The sequence below is a fragment of the Vigna unguiculata genome, chromosome 7, assembly GCF_037176805.1.
Source record: "Vigna unguiculata cultivar grain cowpea cultivar isolate G323 ecotype 2 chromosome 7, ASM3717680v1, whole genome shotgun sequence".
Taxonomy (NCBI): domain Eukaryota; kingdom Viridiplantae; phylum Streptophyta; class Magnoliopsida; order Fabales; family Fabaceae; genus Vigna; species Vigna unguiculata.
Genome location: NC_140798.1, coordinates 39,703,710 through 39,720,566, shown reverse-complemented (window position 1 = coordinate 39,720,566; position 16,857 = coordinate 39,703,710). Strand labels below are relative to the sequence as shown.

Genomic DNA, 16,857 nt, shown 5'->3' with positions numbered 1-16,857 from the left:
AAGACTCATCACCTAAATACACAAACTATATTCATATATTTTAAAATCATTACTTAATCTTTACAAATGGATTCAAACTTTCTGCAGTCTCATGAATCATACATTACAACTTACTAAATAGACTCAATTATATGTTTAGATAATCTTGTCCTTAAATACTAACTAATAGGAAGAAAAAAAAAACTGAAAGTAACTTTTATAAATTAGAGTTAACCTTTAACAATTTTGTATCGAAAGAGTTGGAAGAAGTTGCTCTCAATCTTGTGAGAGCCACCCAAATCTGATAGAGAACTTCAAACAAACTTTTATTAGAATAGATTCGTTAGACCTAAGGGGTTGGTAATGAAATTGATCTCATTCATATATATATAAATGTGTGAGTGTGTTTGATGAAGGGTTGAGTGAGGCAGAGCAATCACGGGTCACGTTAGAGTACACTTAAAAAACTAAGATGGAGAAGTTGGTCCTTATATTAATTTGATGAAATTAGCAGTTAAACGTACCTTAAAATATGAATTCGAAAGACTATGACAGGAGGCAGAGAGAGGTTGAAGCAAGTGAAATTTAAATGATTCATCAACATTTAATTTGTTGTTTGTTGTGAAGTTGTGAGAGATAATGACATGTTGCCAAATCCTATAGAACCAGCCTCAAAGTAGTAGTTAGATTTATATATAAGCATTGTCCTTTCCTTTCAAAACACGAACCAGCCTCACCAATAACAATCATCATTTCTTCAACCTCTACATCTTTTTACTTTTCCAACATATCTACCAACTTCAGTAATTTATAACCAAAGATAACTAATCTCCACTTTCCTTTTTTCTTAAACCACCCATTCCTTCGTTAAAACGGACCTTTTTTTTTTTTTCTTTTCTGTTTTCAGCTGAACTTCGCATGTGCAATCACTGCAGAGAAAACTTCTCCGCATCACCATTTTTATGTTCTAATTTGTAGAAGGAGCAAATTGTCCTTTGAGGAAAATGGTAGGTGTCAATGCCTATTTATGTTACGTTTTATTGCGAAGCACAAAACATGGGCAATATGGCAATGCTACCATCTTTTTATCTCATAAAGAAAATTACCTATATCTCTCTCACCCACACACACACAGTTAATGGTTAGAAGAAAGCAAGGTAGCATTACAAATTGAAAACTTTCTTACTCAACTCGAAGTTTTTGCTACAAATGAACTGCAAAAAGAATTCCCAGAAATAGGGATATATATAGAAAGGGGAAAAAAATGAAAAGAATTCGAAGAAACAAAAAAAACAAGCGAGACAGCGACTCCTAAATGACCTTAAGGGACCTACAATTACTAGACCTAAGACCCTACCCTTTTTGACTTGCATATGTCTACCCTTTTTTCCGCAGTTCTGATTACAATCTTCCCCTAACAGCTAAAAATATGATGATCATGATCATCATCATCACCTATTGCTCCTATTCCCCGAGTTCAACCCTGTACAAAAACCAATGAACCAAAGAAATGAAATATCAATAAGAAATAACATAAGACAAGAAGACTCTAGAGGACAGCAACGAAAGAGAAACCATTCCTCCTTCACATAACATCAAATGTACTCCAGGCTGAGGCTGCTGTTAGTGTTCGGAATGAGTTCGGGTGAAGCAGCTACGTTATTCATTGCAAAACCAGATTTTTCGATGCCCCTGCATCTCATTTCCAGCACCTTCTTGTGGGAATTGGAGTGCAGAGATGGACAAAAGGTTGGGCTTGCCGCTGGGCGATACTCCGGGTACAGCCTCCCGGACTTGAAACGAACACCGCATGCATTGCACAGTGTTTTTGGCCCCATTGGCCCTGCCCTCCACTGTGGTGTCTTCGTTATTTCACAATGCATGCATTTTCTAACCGCTTGCAACCCGTTCTGGTTGCTATCACCACCACCACCGCCACCTCCTGCAGGAACTGTCACCTTCACTTTCTTCTTTTTCTTTGGCTCTCCACACCCTTGCTTTGGCATCTTTGCCACAAGTTGAGACTCGGCGAAATTCTCAGAGTCTGAAGACGCCTTCGATGAAATTACATTTGGCTGCATGTTCTCCCCGACAAAGGAGGAGGCAGGGGAAATGAGGTTCATGGCAGGGCGGGGATTGAAGGTGGCAGGACGTGGACGCTTGCTGCGTGCGCGTCCACACGGCACAGGGATGTAAACCTCCGGGCTGCGTGGCGGCGCCGGAACCGTCTTTCCCCCGGAGCAAGAACTGCTGCTCTCAAGAACAGAAACTGGGCTTGATGTGTGGAATTGGTTGTGCACTGAGTCCTCCTTTGTGGTGCACGATGGCTCTTCCACTTTCTTCATGGTCAAGCTCCCACCACAAAACGAATCCTCCACAAAGTTCGACAGCCATTCCAATTGCACAATGTCTTCGTACTGCAATGCAATCACCACATTCATCACAATCATATCTTTGCCTTGTAAAATTTAAATGCATTTACTCCATCTCTTTCTTTTCTTTTCTACAATTAATACTACAATCAGTGAAATGCAAGTTGTGCTATGTTTAGCATATTCCACAGAACAATATGCGAGTTCTTCAAATTGAATGAGGAATACGAATTTGTGCTCACTGTGAGTGAGTGAGCGAGTGAGTGAGTGACCAACTTTTCGCATTATTTGTGTTTGGTCGTTGCATCATGTGATTGTCACATGCAAAATCACATGATATCCAATAATGATGTTCAAATAATGGAGAGGTAAGGGGGTGTGCTGTGCCACATGTCACCGACAAAATTAAGTGTCATTTTAAATTACTAAAATGACTTTTCTAAAAGAAATACAATATAATAATGGTGGGTTAATAATGTCTCCCTCCCCAGCTTGAATTTAAATTCAAAAAATTTCAATTAAAAAATATATATACAGAAAAAATATTGTTCTGTCAAGTGTCAAGATATTTTGAAATTTATTATCTTTACAATGGCTACAAATTATGATTTTATTTTTTCAAAAAATTATGAGCCATTTATGGAATGAAGACAATCACTTAACAATGCTCCCCACAACTAGAACCAAAATTTCATGCTATCAAATGCGCGTGGTGTGTCAGGCTGGCAACGGCAGACACACAATCAGAACCGTACACGAGACTGTGATGTCATAATCTAAGTAATCCAACAGCAACATAGGAAGCTAGTGGCGCTATGACGTATAATTACAGAGCAGTTCACGGAATTCATGTGAACGCGCCAAAAAATTCAACAAAACAACAAATTGGATAAAAACTGCAGCTTTTTCTAACAACTAACCGGAACTGAGAGCTCGGCGGAGAGGTCCGAAGCGCTGTTGCCGGAGAACACCGAGTCGGAACCGGGAAACGAGTCGGCCCCGGCGGGCCAGATGCTTGCCAGCGAGTTGCAGTTTCCGGCTGCAGCGGCGGCGACAGAGGGCAAGGTTGGGGCGCCACCGTCGACATCCTCCACAGGAAAATCGAGAAGGTCGTCGATGTGGTCAAAGAAGCTACCGCAGTCTATCTCATCCATGAAGTTAGGTCCAACCATTTTCTCGGCAGGTGAAAATTCCCTGAGAAAATTCAAAAGTGGATAGAAAATCAGAGTGTGAAAGGGGAAAACGGAAAAGAAAATATCACAGCAGCAGCAGCTGTTGTTGAACGGGGGAGATTGTGGCCCATTGTAGCCATTGTTGCGTAAATCAAAATTAATATTTTTCTTTGGAATTATTAGAGAGAGAAAGGGAAGAAAAAAAAAGTTAACAAAAGGTAACCGACATGCGTTGTTATTATTAATTACTTATTTTGATGAAATGAAAATCCGAAATTGAAGATTTGAGCATGTGAGTGCAATGAGTGGTGCGGCGCATGATAGTATGAGCCGGTCCCAGTATGGCATTTTGATTTTATCCAGAAAAACCCTCACTTTCTCTCTTTTTTCTTTCTTTTTCCTCCGAAGTAATCGAAGATACGAAACGAAACCTCATTTCGGCTACCTCTTTTTCCCAAATTAAACAGAATGCGAACATTTTGAAAATTGAGGTAAAGTTGAAGATAACCTTGTTGAACTGAGGAAAATTGAACTCCAGGCAGAGAAAGAAAAAACGAAATAAACAGAAAATCATGTAATGGTTGGAAACATTATGATTGTATAATTGTTGAAATGGAATTCCCCAGAATGGTGGATGAAAATTAGAAGGTGGGAAGGAGATGAAAGCAAACCTGAAGGGTAAAAGTGGTATCTTTGTATGCAGTATGAGGTGAAACTGAAAGAAAAAGGTGCAATCTTTAGAGGTGGAAAAGGTGGAGAGAAGAGGCAATAAGGAAATGAGGAGGTGTGAGAGGTGGTGGTGGAGTAAGGGGTTTTTGAAAGGAGAGAGAGGAGAGTGAAGAAGGTTTAAATGGAAAGAGGAGGTTATGAAGAAGGAGAAGAGAGAAAGAGAATGTGATGGGCACTGGTAGGTGAGGCTCCTTCATCATTGCTAGCTGTCTTTTACTACCTCCACTGTCGTGATGTTGAAGACTTCTTTCTCTCTTCTTCCTTTTTTTCCCTTCATCTCTCTCCTCAGATTACCCATGGGTCCCACCCCTCTCTCTCCTTTCCTCCATTCACGGACTTCCATCTTCATTTCAATTTCAATTTCAATTCATCTACCCCAGTCCCATTTCCCATACCACCCTCACCTCAACCAAATTCTCAAAAATAATTAACAGCAAGAAAAAAAAAACGCCATGGAAATGGAAGTCTTTACCTTTTCTTCTTCGCTGGGTTTCGGAGACAGAAAAAAGTGAGAAGCCAAGATGGTGCAGGGTTCGCATAAATAGAACAAGAGAAGGTTGTGTTGTGTTTTGTCAGCCTTTTTTAACCGCCGTTGTTTCAAACACTGTTGTTTCTTTCTGCTTAGTCTCTGTTTTCTTAAATAAAACAAAACAAAATTACTGCCTGGGTTTGCAGTAAAGCAGAAAAGTCAGAGTTTAGGAGCTTCCTCGAAGCGCGTGAGCCACACGGAAAGCGTTATTACGACATGTACAAGTGTTTGTTACGGGTTCGGAAACCGATGATTCTTTTCTATTCCACGCTGGATATGGTAACTTTGGATAGCCTCATTTATTATTTTAATTATATTTACGCGTTGCCACTCAAAACATAAATTAATACACTTCTCTTTTCTCCCTTCTTTCTCCCACTAATTACCATTTTTACCAACTTTGAATTTTACCTAATCCCTCCCACCACACGATTGACAAATCGTGAGTTTGCGTTTGTGGAAATTTTTATTTGTTTTTCTTCTTTCAAAAATTTAGAAAAAGACAATTCCCATTCCCATGAAATTAGTTGCAGGACAAATTTGAATAGGGCAAGTGTGGGAGTTTCGGAAATCCCAACTTTGAATATAAATTGAAAATTCTTTGTTTTCAGCTCAAAACCAACAAAAACAGTTCTAGAAATTCTTTTCAACAAACTACCTCTTTTTCTGTTCCTCTTACACTGTTTTCTATTCTTACAACTAAAACTATTATTCTTTTAATAATAACGTGTACCATTTTCTTCCTTTTTATTTACATGGTTTATACTCTTTTTATTAGCCTTATCACACTTGGCTCTCATGCTTTACATGCAACACTATATAAACTTATATTTCAAACAACATTTTACTTCACTGTCTTCTTTAATTTAACACGTATTATTACAACTATACTTATAACATCCCAACTCGCATTCCATTTGGCTCAGATCAAATGTAAACCATTTAAAAATGTTGTATTTATTGCATTGTGCTTTTTAAGTCATCTCTTTACTTTTTTAAAAAACTTACTTACATTTTTATTTCTATTTATTGTGTTTATCTTCACTCCACTGAACCAATCTCCTTAAAGGAAAAAAAGGAAAAAACATTATCTATCACATTCATAAATTTTTCTGTTTTTCTTTTCTTCATAAAGAGTCTTATTAATACTTAAAAAAAAATTAATGAAATAATATTATTACGAATTATTTAACATGGTTGTTTATCCTGTATTTAAATTAAAAAATTAAAATAAAACAACTGTGTATCGTGCTATTGACAATTACTTTATATTCTCAAGTAGAATGACATGAAAACAAACTCTATAAAGAAATTATACCTACTTTATTGACGACCTCTTAAGTTAAAAGTTATCACTTCTAACTATAAATGTGTGGTGGATTTTCTTTTGTATCTCAATCAATTATTAAATACGGATACAATTGAATTGTTAATAACTTTATATACAATTTTAGTCATAATTTTTTCCAAAAATAATTTACGTGATTTATCTACAAATTAAAAGAAAGAAAAAAAGAGAGCGCAATGAGTTTCCACTTATAAATTATAAAAACACAACATTTTAATTTTAATACTGATTTTATATAATATTAAGAGGGTTATTGTTATTATTTAGATATATAATTTATTTCTGCAAAAGTAATTTGTAAGATGAAAAAAAATATTGTATCGTCATTCAAGAAAACATTGTCATCATATAATTGATAATTAACCATTTTTATCCTGATCAGGATAAAAGTTAGAATAACCGTAGTTTTGCTAGTTTAAAGTTTTTATATCAAATACATGTTATATAGACATTTAACTCCACATTTTTTAAAGATAAACATAATTTAGTTCAGGATAAAACGAGTAAAAACCTTGGAACACTAATTTATAGTTAAAATATCTGTAGTAAAAAAATGTAGACGGTGATTATATTCTGTATACCATTATTTAAAAGGTTTAGTATTTAACCATTTCCTTTTATGCACATTTAAGTTCTGTTTGTTTATACCGACAAAGACATAAGAAAAAAAGAAATAAAAAAAATCAATAAGAAAAAATTCAAATGAAAATTTTAAATATGGAAAAACAATTTCACACTTAATTTTCTTTATGTTATTAAAAAAATAAATTGAAATATAAAAAAAATATTTATAATATATATATATATATATATATAATAATAATAATAAATTACATTGAGAAATATAATCAATTATATTTACGTAAATATAACTACATATTTATGTTTCATATTATAATAAAAATTAAAATAAGAATATTTTAATGAATAAAATAAGATAGTTTAAATATTAATACCTTGTGAAGTTCAATATTTTGATATTTACATGTGATTTTGTGAGACTTTTTTTTATTTAATTAATTAACTTGTAAAATAATTTTATTATATTTTAATATTTTAAATTAATATATGAATGAAAAATCACATCTATTTTATAATTAATTATTTTTTAAAATAATTTTTACCATTATTATGAATTTTATATATATTTTTTCAATTTTAATTCATACTTATTTTTTTTGCATTTTAGTTAAAAAATATTTTTGATAATTTACATGATTTTACTTATTTATTTTTTCATTTTGTTATATGTAACCAGTTACTTAAAATAAACTTTCTTCTCTTTTCTTTCGTTTCTGTAAATTTAAATAAAAAATATTAATTTATTTACTTGTTTCCTAATATCAACAAAATGTTATTGATAAGATTTAAAAAAACTCACATACTAAGTTTTACTATGAATTTTAATACGCAGACTAAACTAATTCCCTAACATTCAACAATCATATATCAATAAGTGAAAAATATATGGAAAAAACAAGTAAAAAATATCAAAAAACTAACTAACGCTCTCAATGAAAGAAAGTTTACAAATCTAAAGTTTAAGAATTGACATTTTTTAGTAACAATAAATAAAGTATCAAATTAAATAAAATCTAATCCTATTTTCAGTTTGGCGTACATTATAAACAGTCAACACAAGTATTATCTTTAGAGTAAACATTAAAATTAGATGTGGCATGAGCTTTTAATTGAGTCAAAACCACTCATGTGCATTAATTAATTTGAGGAAATAAAATTTCTCCCACTTTTCCATTTATATGATTCAACTTAAAAATACATTAGGCAAAAAGGTTAAAAAGATTCTTTAACTTGAATTTGCAGCAGTAGGAGATACAGTAATAAACCCCTTAAAGTAACATTGATTCATTTAGGTATATAAAAGATAATTTTTAGTTGCAACATATAAAAATTATTCAAAAACTATTGTAATTTCTTTATTTCATGATGATGGCTATGAAATTTTCAACATACAGTATTAAACATCAAACTCTACTAAAAAAAATTCAAAATTTCTCATTCGACAATATATTTTAGTTTAACTAAATTTAAACCACTAATTTGAGTTAATACCAAACCAAACTTTATAAGGAAAATACTCACTTGGAACTCAAGGAGTAATGGTCAATAATTTATCATAAATAATTTGACATGGTAATTGACTAAACAATACATTATAATTATGGAGTAACCCTTCACAATTATGAAATGCAATTTTTTCCTTGTGAGCTTTTTTTTACCACAATATAACTCAATCCCTAAATGAATCACAATTGTTAATTAAAAGATTGAATATATTTATGGATGCCCACAGTATTAATAAGGGAAAAAAATAGTGTGAACAATGCCATGCACGTGGTTAATTAGTTAATCTGTCTCTCTCACTTTATGTGACTTGATCTTCAATCTAATGTGAGAACAAATAAATTGACTTTAGCTTATATATAAAAAAATTATTAGAGCTTTGAAATACTAATCATACTACAACTTTTGGTAAGTTACTATTACTGTGTTAAATACCAAATAACCAATTTTATTTTCATGGAAAAAACCTTTTAATCAAGAGTTTAGTATAAAGGAGAAACGTAACATACAAGAAGAATGGGTCAAAACTTTGGCTTTAATAACTTTATAACAGTCATCAGTATAAACTATCTACATATTTTATTATACAGTTAGAATGTGACACTCAAATTTATGGACACAACGACAATTTAAATTGATAATAACTTTTATATATATATATATATATATATATATATATATATATATATATAATTTAAATATTTTTAAGATTTTACTGAACTTCATAGCAAGATGATTCGATATAAATTTTTTGTGTGTCGCATTAAATGTACAAAATAAAATATGGTTACTTTATTCAATCATTTAGTACATGATCTTACCTTATGCTGTGCTTGGATTGAGATATGAATTTTGGAGAATGGATTTGTGTTGATTTGAATTGATTTATAGGTAAAGATAAGATTGTTTGAATTAAGGGAAAAATAATATGATTTGAGGGGATATAAGTGGAAAGTTGATGAAAGTTTGTATTCGATGTGATTAATAAAATTTAATAAATTATAATTTTTAATAGAATAAATTGTATGATTACCATTTATAAAACTCACTTTTTTCGTAAAATGTCTTGGGCCTGGTTTAATAATAGAGGGCCTAAGGCCAGTCCAGTTGTCTATCCATGACTCCTTCCAACCATTCACTAATTCCATTCTGTCTCATTAAGCCAGAGACTTCTATTGCTTAGGTGAAGGGTTCTAGTTTCTAGCTTGAGGGAGACTGGTGTAAGGACGTACTTTCGTAATGTTATATTTGGTTGCTTGTCTCAATGATTGAGTGATTTACCTTAAAAGTATGAAGTATGATGTCCTGTATGTTTTATGTGATATACTGAGAATGAGATTTTTGTTGTGCTTGGTATGAAACGAATCATGAATGGGTTGGTTGGTGGTGCATTAGCATGAGATTATGATGTTTTGAGACAAGATGTGGACTTGGTGTGGAAACATGGTTTTGGTATGAGCTAGAATTAATTCCATGAGTCTCTTGACGAGATTTCATGGTGATGTTATAGTGTATATAATCAGATAAGGATTTAAGCAAGGTTGCATCTGAAACTCTAAAGAATCAATCAGTCTCACATAGAGCATATTGATTCAAGTGGCTAGAGTAGCAGGAGGTCCAAGTCTTTGGTAGGATAATGACCATAGATGATCATGGACTAACCTTGTTCGTGGTAGGGTGAATCCCATTGACAATGGCTCTGCAGAGCAGTAGACGCCAACACAAGTGCAAGCATCCAGTGACTTCGATATTTTTATATTTATCCGGATAATTGAGTTTGAGGGTCTTGCATTATTTGCCTTCACATGTCTTGTGTGCTTACTGAAATGCATTTTTAAAAATCTGTTGGTATACATATATGATGAAAATTATTTTTATCTTTAGCTTACCCTTTCTCTATGTGTTTGTGTTCTATTTGATTTTCTTTTCGCGATGAACACCACTTCCTTGGTGTGAGTAGATGTGGAGACTATCGGTGATCGTAATGTTGGCGGGGAAGCTGCTGTTTAGTTAGGTTTACTGGATTCTTTATTGCTCATCGTTGAGCCTTTCTCCTTCTGAAATGTTATTTTAACTTCATATGTGAGCAACCTTTTGTTTACTATTTCACGTGTAGTCTAAGTAGAAGGCATTGGGTTGTACTTTGGTATTTACTTCAGTATATTACTTGCAGATAACTATACTGATTCTGATATACTTTCTGTGGGTGCTTTATTTTTATACTATAATCATGCAACATTTTTATTTATTAGGATCATTTTATTAGATTGGGTCGTTACACTATTTTACCCTTCATCATAAATAGAAGAAATAATATTAAAATAAGATTAAAAATGTTATTTAATATTAAAAAAAATATAATTTATTTATATTATTATTAGTAACTTGAAATAAATTATTATTATTCTTACTGATAATTTAAAATAATTTATAATATAAACTATTTAATTTATATCTCCACATTTATTTAAATTTATTTTATATTCAAAAAAAATTTATTTAAATAATAATAATAATATTATTATATAATACTAATTATTATAATAATAATTCTTAATATTTAAAAAATTGTGATTATAATATATATAAATATATATATATATATATATATATATATATATATTATATTATATAATAATAATTATTATAAAATTATAATTATATATACATATACTGATTTCAAGTTTTTATCTTAATCATTGTGAAGTAGAATAAAGTGCTTAACGAGTTTAATGACTAAGATAAAAACTTGAAATGAGTATTTTTTGGTGTCTCCAAAATAATTTTAAATTGTTCTGAACAAAAGAAATTCAAAATTTAAGTTTGTTGTCTCTTCAATAAATTTTTGTATTATGTTTTTAACTTATGTAAATTTAAGTTGAAATTTTAACCAACTTAAATCGATGTCTTCTGTAATTGTATCCGACCAAGAACAGACATAAAAGTATTTAACATAATATTTGTGTTGGTGGGATCAATTTATCGAACCTATTTTCAACGTACAGTAAAGTTAATGAATCGATTTATTATCTTTATAACAAAAATAGGTTAAAAACCTATTTTATTTTTCTTTGGTTTTCTAATTTTCAGAAAAAGATTTAAATAGATCCTTTATTTATATTTTATTCAATTTATTTTTCTTATTTTTTTTAAATAATTTAATTAGGTCATTTTTATTAAATTTACGTTAAAATATTTTTATAATTTATAATATCACTCTACCTATAAAATAAAATTAATTTGAATATTTACTCTTATTAGTGAGATTATTTGATGTATTAATTTTAACAAAAATCTAATACCAATTAATAAAAATATCAAATTGAATTATTTTATAAAATTAGAGGATTAAATTAAACTAAATAAAATATAAATATTTAATTGAATTTTTTATAAGAATTAAAGGAATAAATGAGAGTATTTTTTTAAAAATATCTTTCAGAGATTATTTTATGGATGGAGATGTAAAAACATTTTACATTGTTAATGCGTGAAAGTTAAACTCTAAAACATGAGAAAATAAAACGAAATAATTATATACTAGTAAGTTTAATATTTTGTACATCAATTATTAATTGATATTGTAAAGGTTAACACTGAATTATGAGAAATAGTTGCGATCATCATCATTACAAATAAGTCTGTATTGTCTTTCTATAAGAAATCATTATGCATTTTTCTTTTTACTTTTAAACACTATGATTTAATTATCAGCGTAAAACGTATGAAAAGATAAGATCTCAAAACATTACACCATTAACCTAAATCCCAATTTTAAAGTAATAGTTTAATTAATTTTCAATGAAATAGAATTATATTTATTAAAATGTTTTAACGTTTGCAATCTTTTAACAATCAGTATCTTTTTATGTTAGGAAAATTATATCAAAACTCTAATTTTAATTTTTATATTTCATTTCATCTTTCATAACGTAATTTAGTGTGGATCATTAATTTCTTTTAAATAATAATATATTAATTAATAATGTACATTAAACTACATCCAAAAATAAAGAATAACAATAAAAATGTGAGAGCCATAGTATTATTATTTTGTAGGTTAAAATACTCCCTTAGTCCATGTTTTTGTTGAAAAATCTCAAATAGGTCCTAAGATTTTTTTTAGTTTCAATTAGGTCCATATTTTTGAAAATGTGTAACAATTAGGTCCATTCCGTTAGTATGGTATTAACGGTGTTAAAGATGTGCCACGTGTCAGCTCCACATTTTTTTGAATTTTTTTTGAATTTTTTTTGAATTTTTTTATTTTTTTTTTAAAATTATTCATGCCACGTGTCACATCAATATTGTGCCACGTGTCAAGTCAGTAAGGTGACACATGTCAAGTCATTGTTTGAATCTCAATTTGGTCCATATATTTGTTATTTTAATTATATTTCAGTCCATTTTTTTTTTAATTTTCAATTTCGTCCTCTCCAAATGGAGATCAAATTTAACTTTTATATAAATTTTATAATGATATTTTTATTAAACATTTTGATAATATTAAGTTTATTTTATATATTTTTTTAAAATTTTAAAATATTTATTTTAACTTGTTACAAAATTGTTTTAAATAATTTATATACAAATGTTAGAGTTGATTTAAAATTAACAATTTTATAAATTTAAATATAAAATTTTAAAACAATTTTGTAAAAAGTTAAAATAAACATATTTAAAAATTTTTGAAAAATGGACTGAAATGTAATAAAAATAACAAATATATGGATCAAATTGAGATTCAAACAATGATTTGACACGTGTCACCTTACTGACTTGACACGTGGCACAATACTGATGTGACACGTGGTATGAATAATTTAAAAAAAAAAATTAAAAAATTAAAAAAAATTAAAAAAATTCAAAAAAATGTGGAGCTAACACGTGGCACATCTTTAACACCGTTAACTCTATACTAACGGAATGGGCCTAATTGTTACACATTTTCAAAAATATGGATCTAATTGAGACTAAAAAAAATTTTAGGACCTATTTGAGATTTTTCAACAAAAACATAGACCAAGGAAGTATTTTAACCTATTTTTCATCTTATGTTAACAAACTGTTTTTATGTTATGTTAACAAACTGTTTGACTCTGTAAGATAAATAACCTTCACCGTGCTTTGAAATTCAGACTGCAGGAAAAAAAAAAAAAGTTGATTATATTATTTGGTCACATGCAACTAACAAAAAGTTGAAATTGGAGCACCCATAAAAGAGTTGGAACCGAATTAACCAACTTCATGAGAAAATTAATTCCATGTCCACTAACAACTGTTTGACTACCACATGTGTCTAACATTACTTATTTTATAGTGAAATTTATGAGTTTAAAACTTTAACTGTGTCAGTTACATTGACCTTTCTGTAGGTTCATGAACCATACCCCAATTTATTAAACGCTTAATAATCTCTTATAATAATTTTAGCAAAATTTAAGAAGGAAAAAAAAAAACATTATTGACTAGGTATACTTAAGTTGTTTTTGTCTTCCTAATTCTTAAAATTAGAAAAGGTAGTAAATGAAGCAACACATTTTTTATATAAAAATAAAAAGGAAAAAGGTTGACAAAAGTGACTGCACAACTGAAGTGTGTTCGGCTTTAGGTCAAACTCAAATGATGGGTTCACTTGGTCTCAAAATCTATCTATCTATCTATCTCTTATGTTTTGTTAACTACCTTGAGTTACACTCTTTGAATCAATTCCTTCAAAAATACTCACTCTTCAAAATCTGTTGAAAGGGGACAAAGGTGCTGCAGTGCTGCTGCTACTTCCATTCACCCTTTACTTCTTTAACTAACTTCGCTTCCACTCTTTCAATCCCTTTCTTCTGAAACACTTATTCTTTTTTTTTTTAAATTGAATAAAAAAATACAGCAATTATTATTATTATTGGTTCTGAACCCAGATACATTTTCAATCACTCTAAGTGTTAGGCTTAGCACCAATTAATCATCCCAAATTCGCAGCCTTCAAAGTTTGTTGAAAAAACAACAAAAGCTTTTATTTTATTAGGTAACAATGCTACATTTCAACGTAACCATCACCACACTGTAGAATTCTAAATATATAAATTAACTCCGGAATACACCAAGTGCCTTACACGCTATTTATGGAAACAACTCTAACTTTCCCTAACATAATTACGATTTCACCGTTTTGCCCTAACATTTTTTTTAATTAACTATTTACTTTATGAGACGGTGTTTTCTATTTTCTGAACAAATCATGGTTGGCATCATGTTAAGATTTGGAAGGTTGTGTTTATTGGATCAAATGGAAAGTAAAAAACAAAACTTGGGTTGAAGCCAGAGAGAGAGGGAGAGAAAACGAAGAGTTTTATTTTGTTTCTTTTCATATATTTCAACGCGCTTATACGCCCCAATACAACTGTTTTATACTTTTTGACTTCACATGCCAAACACAGTTCATTTAGCAATTAGCATAAGCAACTTTCTTATTTTATTTTCTTAACTTCCTTTTTCCTTCTTTTATACCACGCAACTTTTATTCTTTTAATAATTCAACGAAAAGGTAACCACGGTGAACAAAACTAAATGCAAGAGTTAAATGATTATAATTTTAGTTTCTTTATTTTAAATCATGCCTAATATTTTCCTCTTTAATTTAGATATTTAGTATAGAGTTAATAACATTTAATAAAGAGTTTTATAAAACGTGAGGCTTAGAATTAACGTGTGACAAATGTTTTTACTCATCGAAGAAAATTGTTTGTCAATTGTCTTTTCTAGAGAAGACTATCCCTAAACTGGAAAGCATAAATATATCTTAAACAATAGGAGGAGTATGAAAGCGAAGTTGCGCACCGACGCTTTTCTCACTAAGTTGCAAAAAAATCACTTATTCAAGTCACTTCCTTAACTAAATGCGAATGTAACGGATTTAAATGAACGACGTGATTGAACGTCAAAGTCTTCAAAATATATGCTAAATATCTTTTTACAACGCGTATTTTTTTCTACATAAGATAATTCCACTGAAAAAAAAAATCGAATAATAAAAAAAATTTGTTTTCAATTTAAGACTTAAATTCAAGACTAGGAATTAATTAAATCATAGATTCACGCTAATGTGTTTCCTGTGATATACAGATAATTAAGATTAGATAGCTAATCAAGTTGCTTTCTTAAATTAATTATGGTGTGTCGGTACAGTGAGCAAAATGCTCTTGTACTTTTTTTCTTATTGAGAATGGCACATGGGTTTGTATCCTTATTGTGCAAGCATGCATGATGTATAAACAAAGATTCAATGCCAAATTAATATCTCTAAAGAGAAAATATTAACATTAATATGACCGCATTTTATCCCACATAATATTTATAAAAAATAAACCAAAAAAAAATAAATAATACAAATAATTTAATTAGTGAAAGTTTAACTACTTTTTCCTTTTGTAATAGACTGAAGGCATGCACCATCGAAGTAGAACATGTGAATTTTGAATTGGATAAATTACTAATTACAACATATGGATTGTTAAGGGTTACAGGTACACACGCACACGTACACGATCATGATCTTTGATTCTATAATTAAAGAATAGAATGTGTTTACACGATTAAATTTCTCATTTATGCTAAGCAACACCAAAAATAATTAAATAAATGAATACTTTTATATTTGAAGTGACTAATAATGTTAATTCATTATATAAAGAATTTTTGCACGTATAGAACTACAAATATTTGTACATTTCGTGAAATAAGTAAAAAAAGAAAAAAAATAGCATCTAAAAGTGGAATGATGTAGAAGACGAAGGGAGGTGAAGGAGAAAATTAGGGAATTAGTAACAAAAAAAGCCTAACCATTGTACTTACCTTTGTTTTACCTTAATTAACCTTCCCAATGAAATGTCGGCATGTTACCTCCATGCTGGGGTGGGTCCCGCGTTTCATGTTCGAAAGTTCGGTCCACACGTTCATCAACGTGGCGAATATGGACTACTACCCCACCCACTCAATTCCAGCAACACCACGTGACGTGGGGACTTCCCTCACGTGACCTTGCCATCGCTTCTTCTCATTCGTCACCTCGCTCCACTCCCCCAATCGGAAACTGCCACATGTTCCTGCTGACTTTTTTCCGTCAAAGCAACCCCTAACCTGTTATTTCATTTTGTTTTACATTTTTATTTCAGAAGCAAAATACGAAAGAGTATTAAGATATTTTCTGTTGTTACAGTTTTTAAAGAGTTTGGTTTGGATGCATCATGTGGCGGTGGGGTCCACATATGGTAGTGCCGTACCTAAACATGGTCCGGGACAAAATGTGATCTCTCAGGGAGTTTTGTGGGTCATGCCCCTAACAATGCCTACCCCACAAATCAGTCCTTAATTTAGGATTACGGCACCATTATCACTTTAATTGTTATATTTAATGTAACCAAGCATATCACGTATCAAATGAAATCACTCAATTATTAATATCATTATCAAATCAGCCTCACTGAATTTACTACAAATACTGAGGACAAGTTGGCCGAATATGTTATAGATGAAATAGATAATAATTTTAAGGTAACCCACTAGGATGTTTTATTAGACAGTAAAAAAAAATGAATTTTTAACACTGAAAATAATTATGTAAAGAGAGAGTATGTTGTCATAGATTCA

At 30.3% G+C, this 16,857-nt stretch overlaps 1 protein-coding gene across 3 annotated transcripts; it reads right to left on the bottom strand.

The window, feature by feature from the left end:
• Positions 1-1,137: 1,137 nt before the first annotated feature.
• LOC114191074 (GATA transcription factor 8-like) lies at positions 1,138-4,871 on the bottom strand. 3 transcript variants are annotated; one of them, XM_028080233.2, is made up of 3 exons: positions 4,725-4,871; positions 3,272-3,545; positions 1,138-2,396 (listed from the first exon to the last, which is right to left on the bottom strand). In XM_028080233.2, exons 2-3 carry the CDS (start codon positions 3,521-3,523, stop codon positions 1,575-1,577), a joined length of 1,074 nt encoding a protein of 357 aa, XP_027936034.1. In that variant the 5' UTR covers positions 3,524-3,545; positions 4,725-4,871; the 3' UTR covers positions 1,138-1,574. The 3 variants fall into 3 exon arrangements, with proteins under 3 accessions (XP_027936034.1, XP_027936032.1, XP_027936033.1); XM_028080231.2 differs by lacking the exon at positions 4,725-4,871 and adding an exon at positions 4,195-4,464; XM_028080232.2 differs by lacking the exon at positions 4,725-4,871 and adding an exon at positions 4,032-4,162.
• Between the last annotated feature and the right edge of the window lie 11,986 nt (positions 4,872-16,857).

What these genes read in the sequence shown, in the direction of transcription:
- LOC114191074 (XM_028080233.2), bottom strand. Translation starts at nt 3,523, where the DNA reads ATGGTTGGACCTAACTTCATGGATGAGATAGACTGCGGTAGCTTCTTT. An exon ending in CCGCCGAGCTCTCAGTTCCG is followed by an intron (nt 2,397 to 3,271) that starts GTTAGTTGTTAG and finishes ATTGCATTGCAG; the next exon opens with TACGAAGACATTGTGCAATT.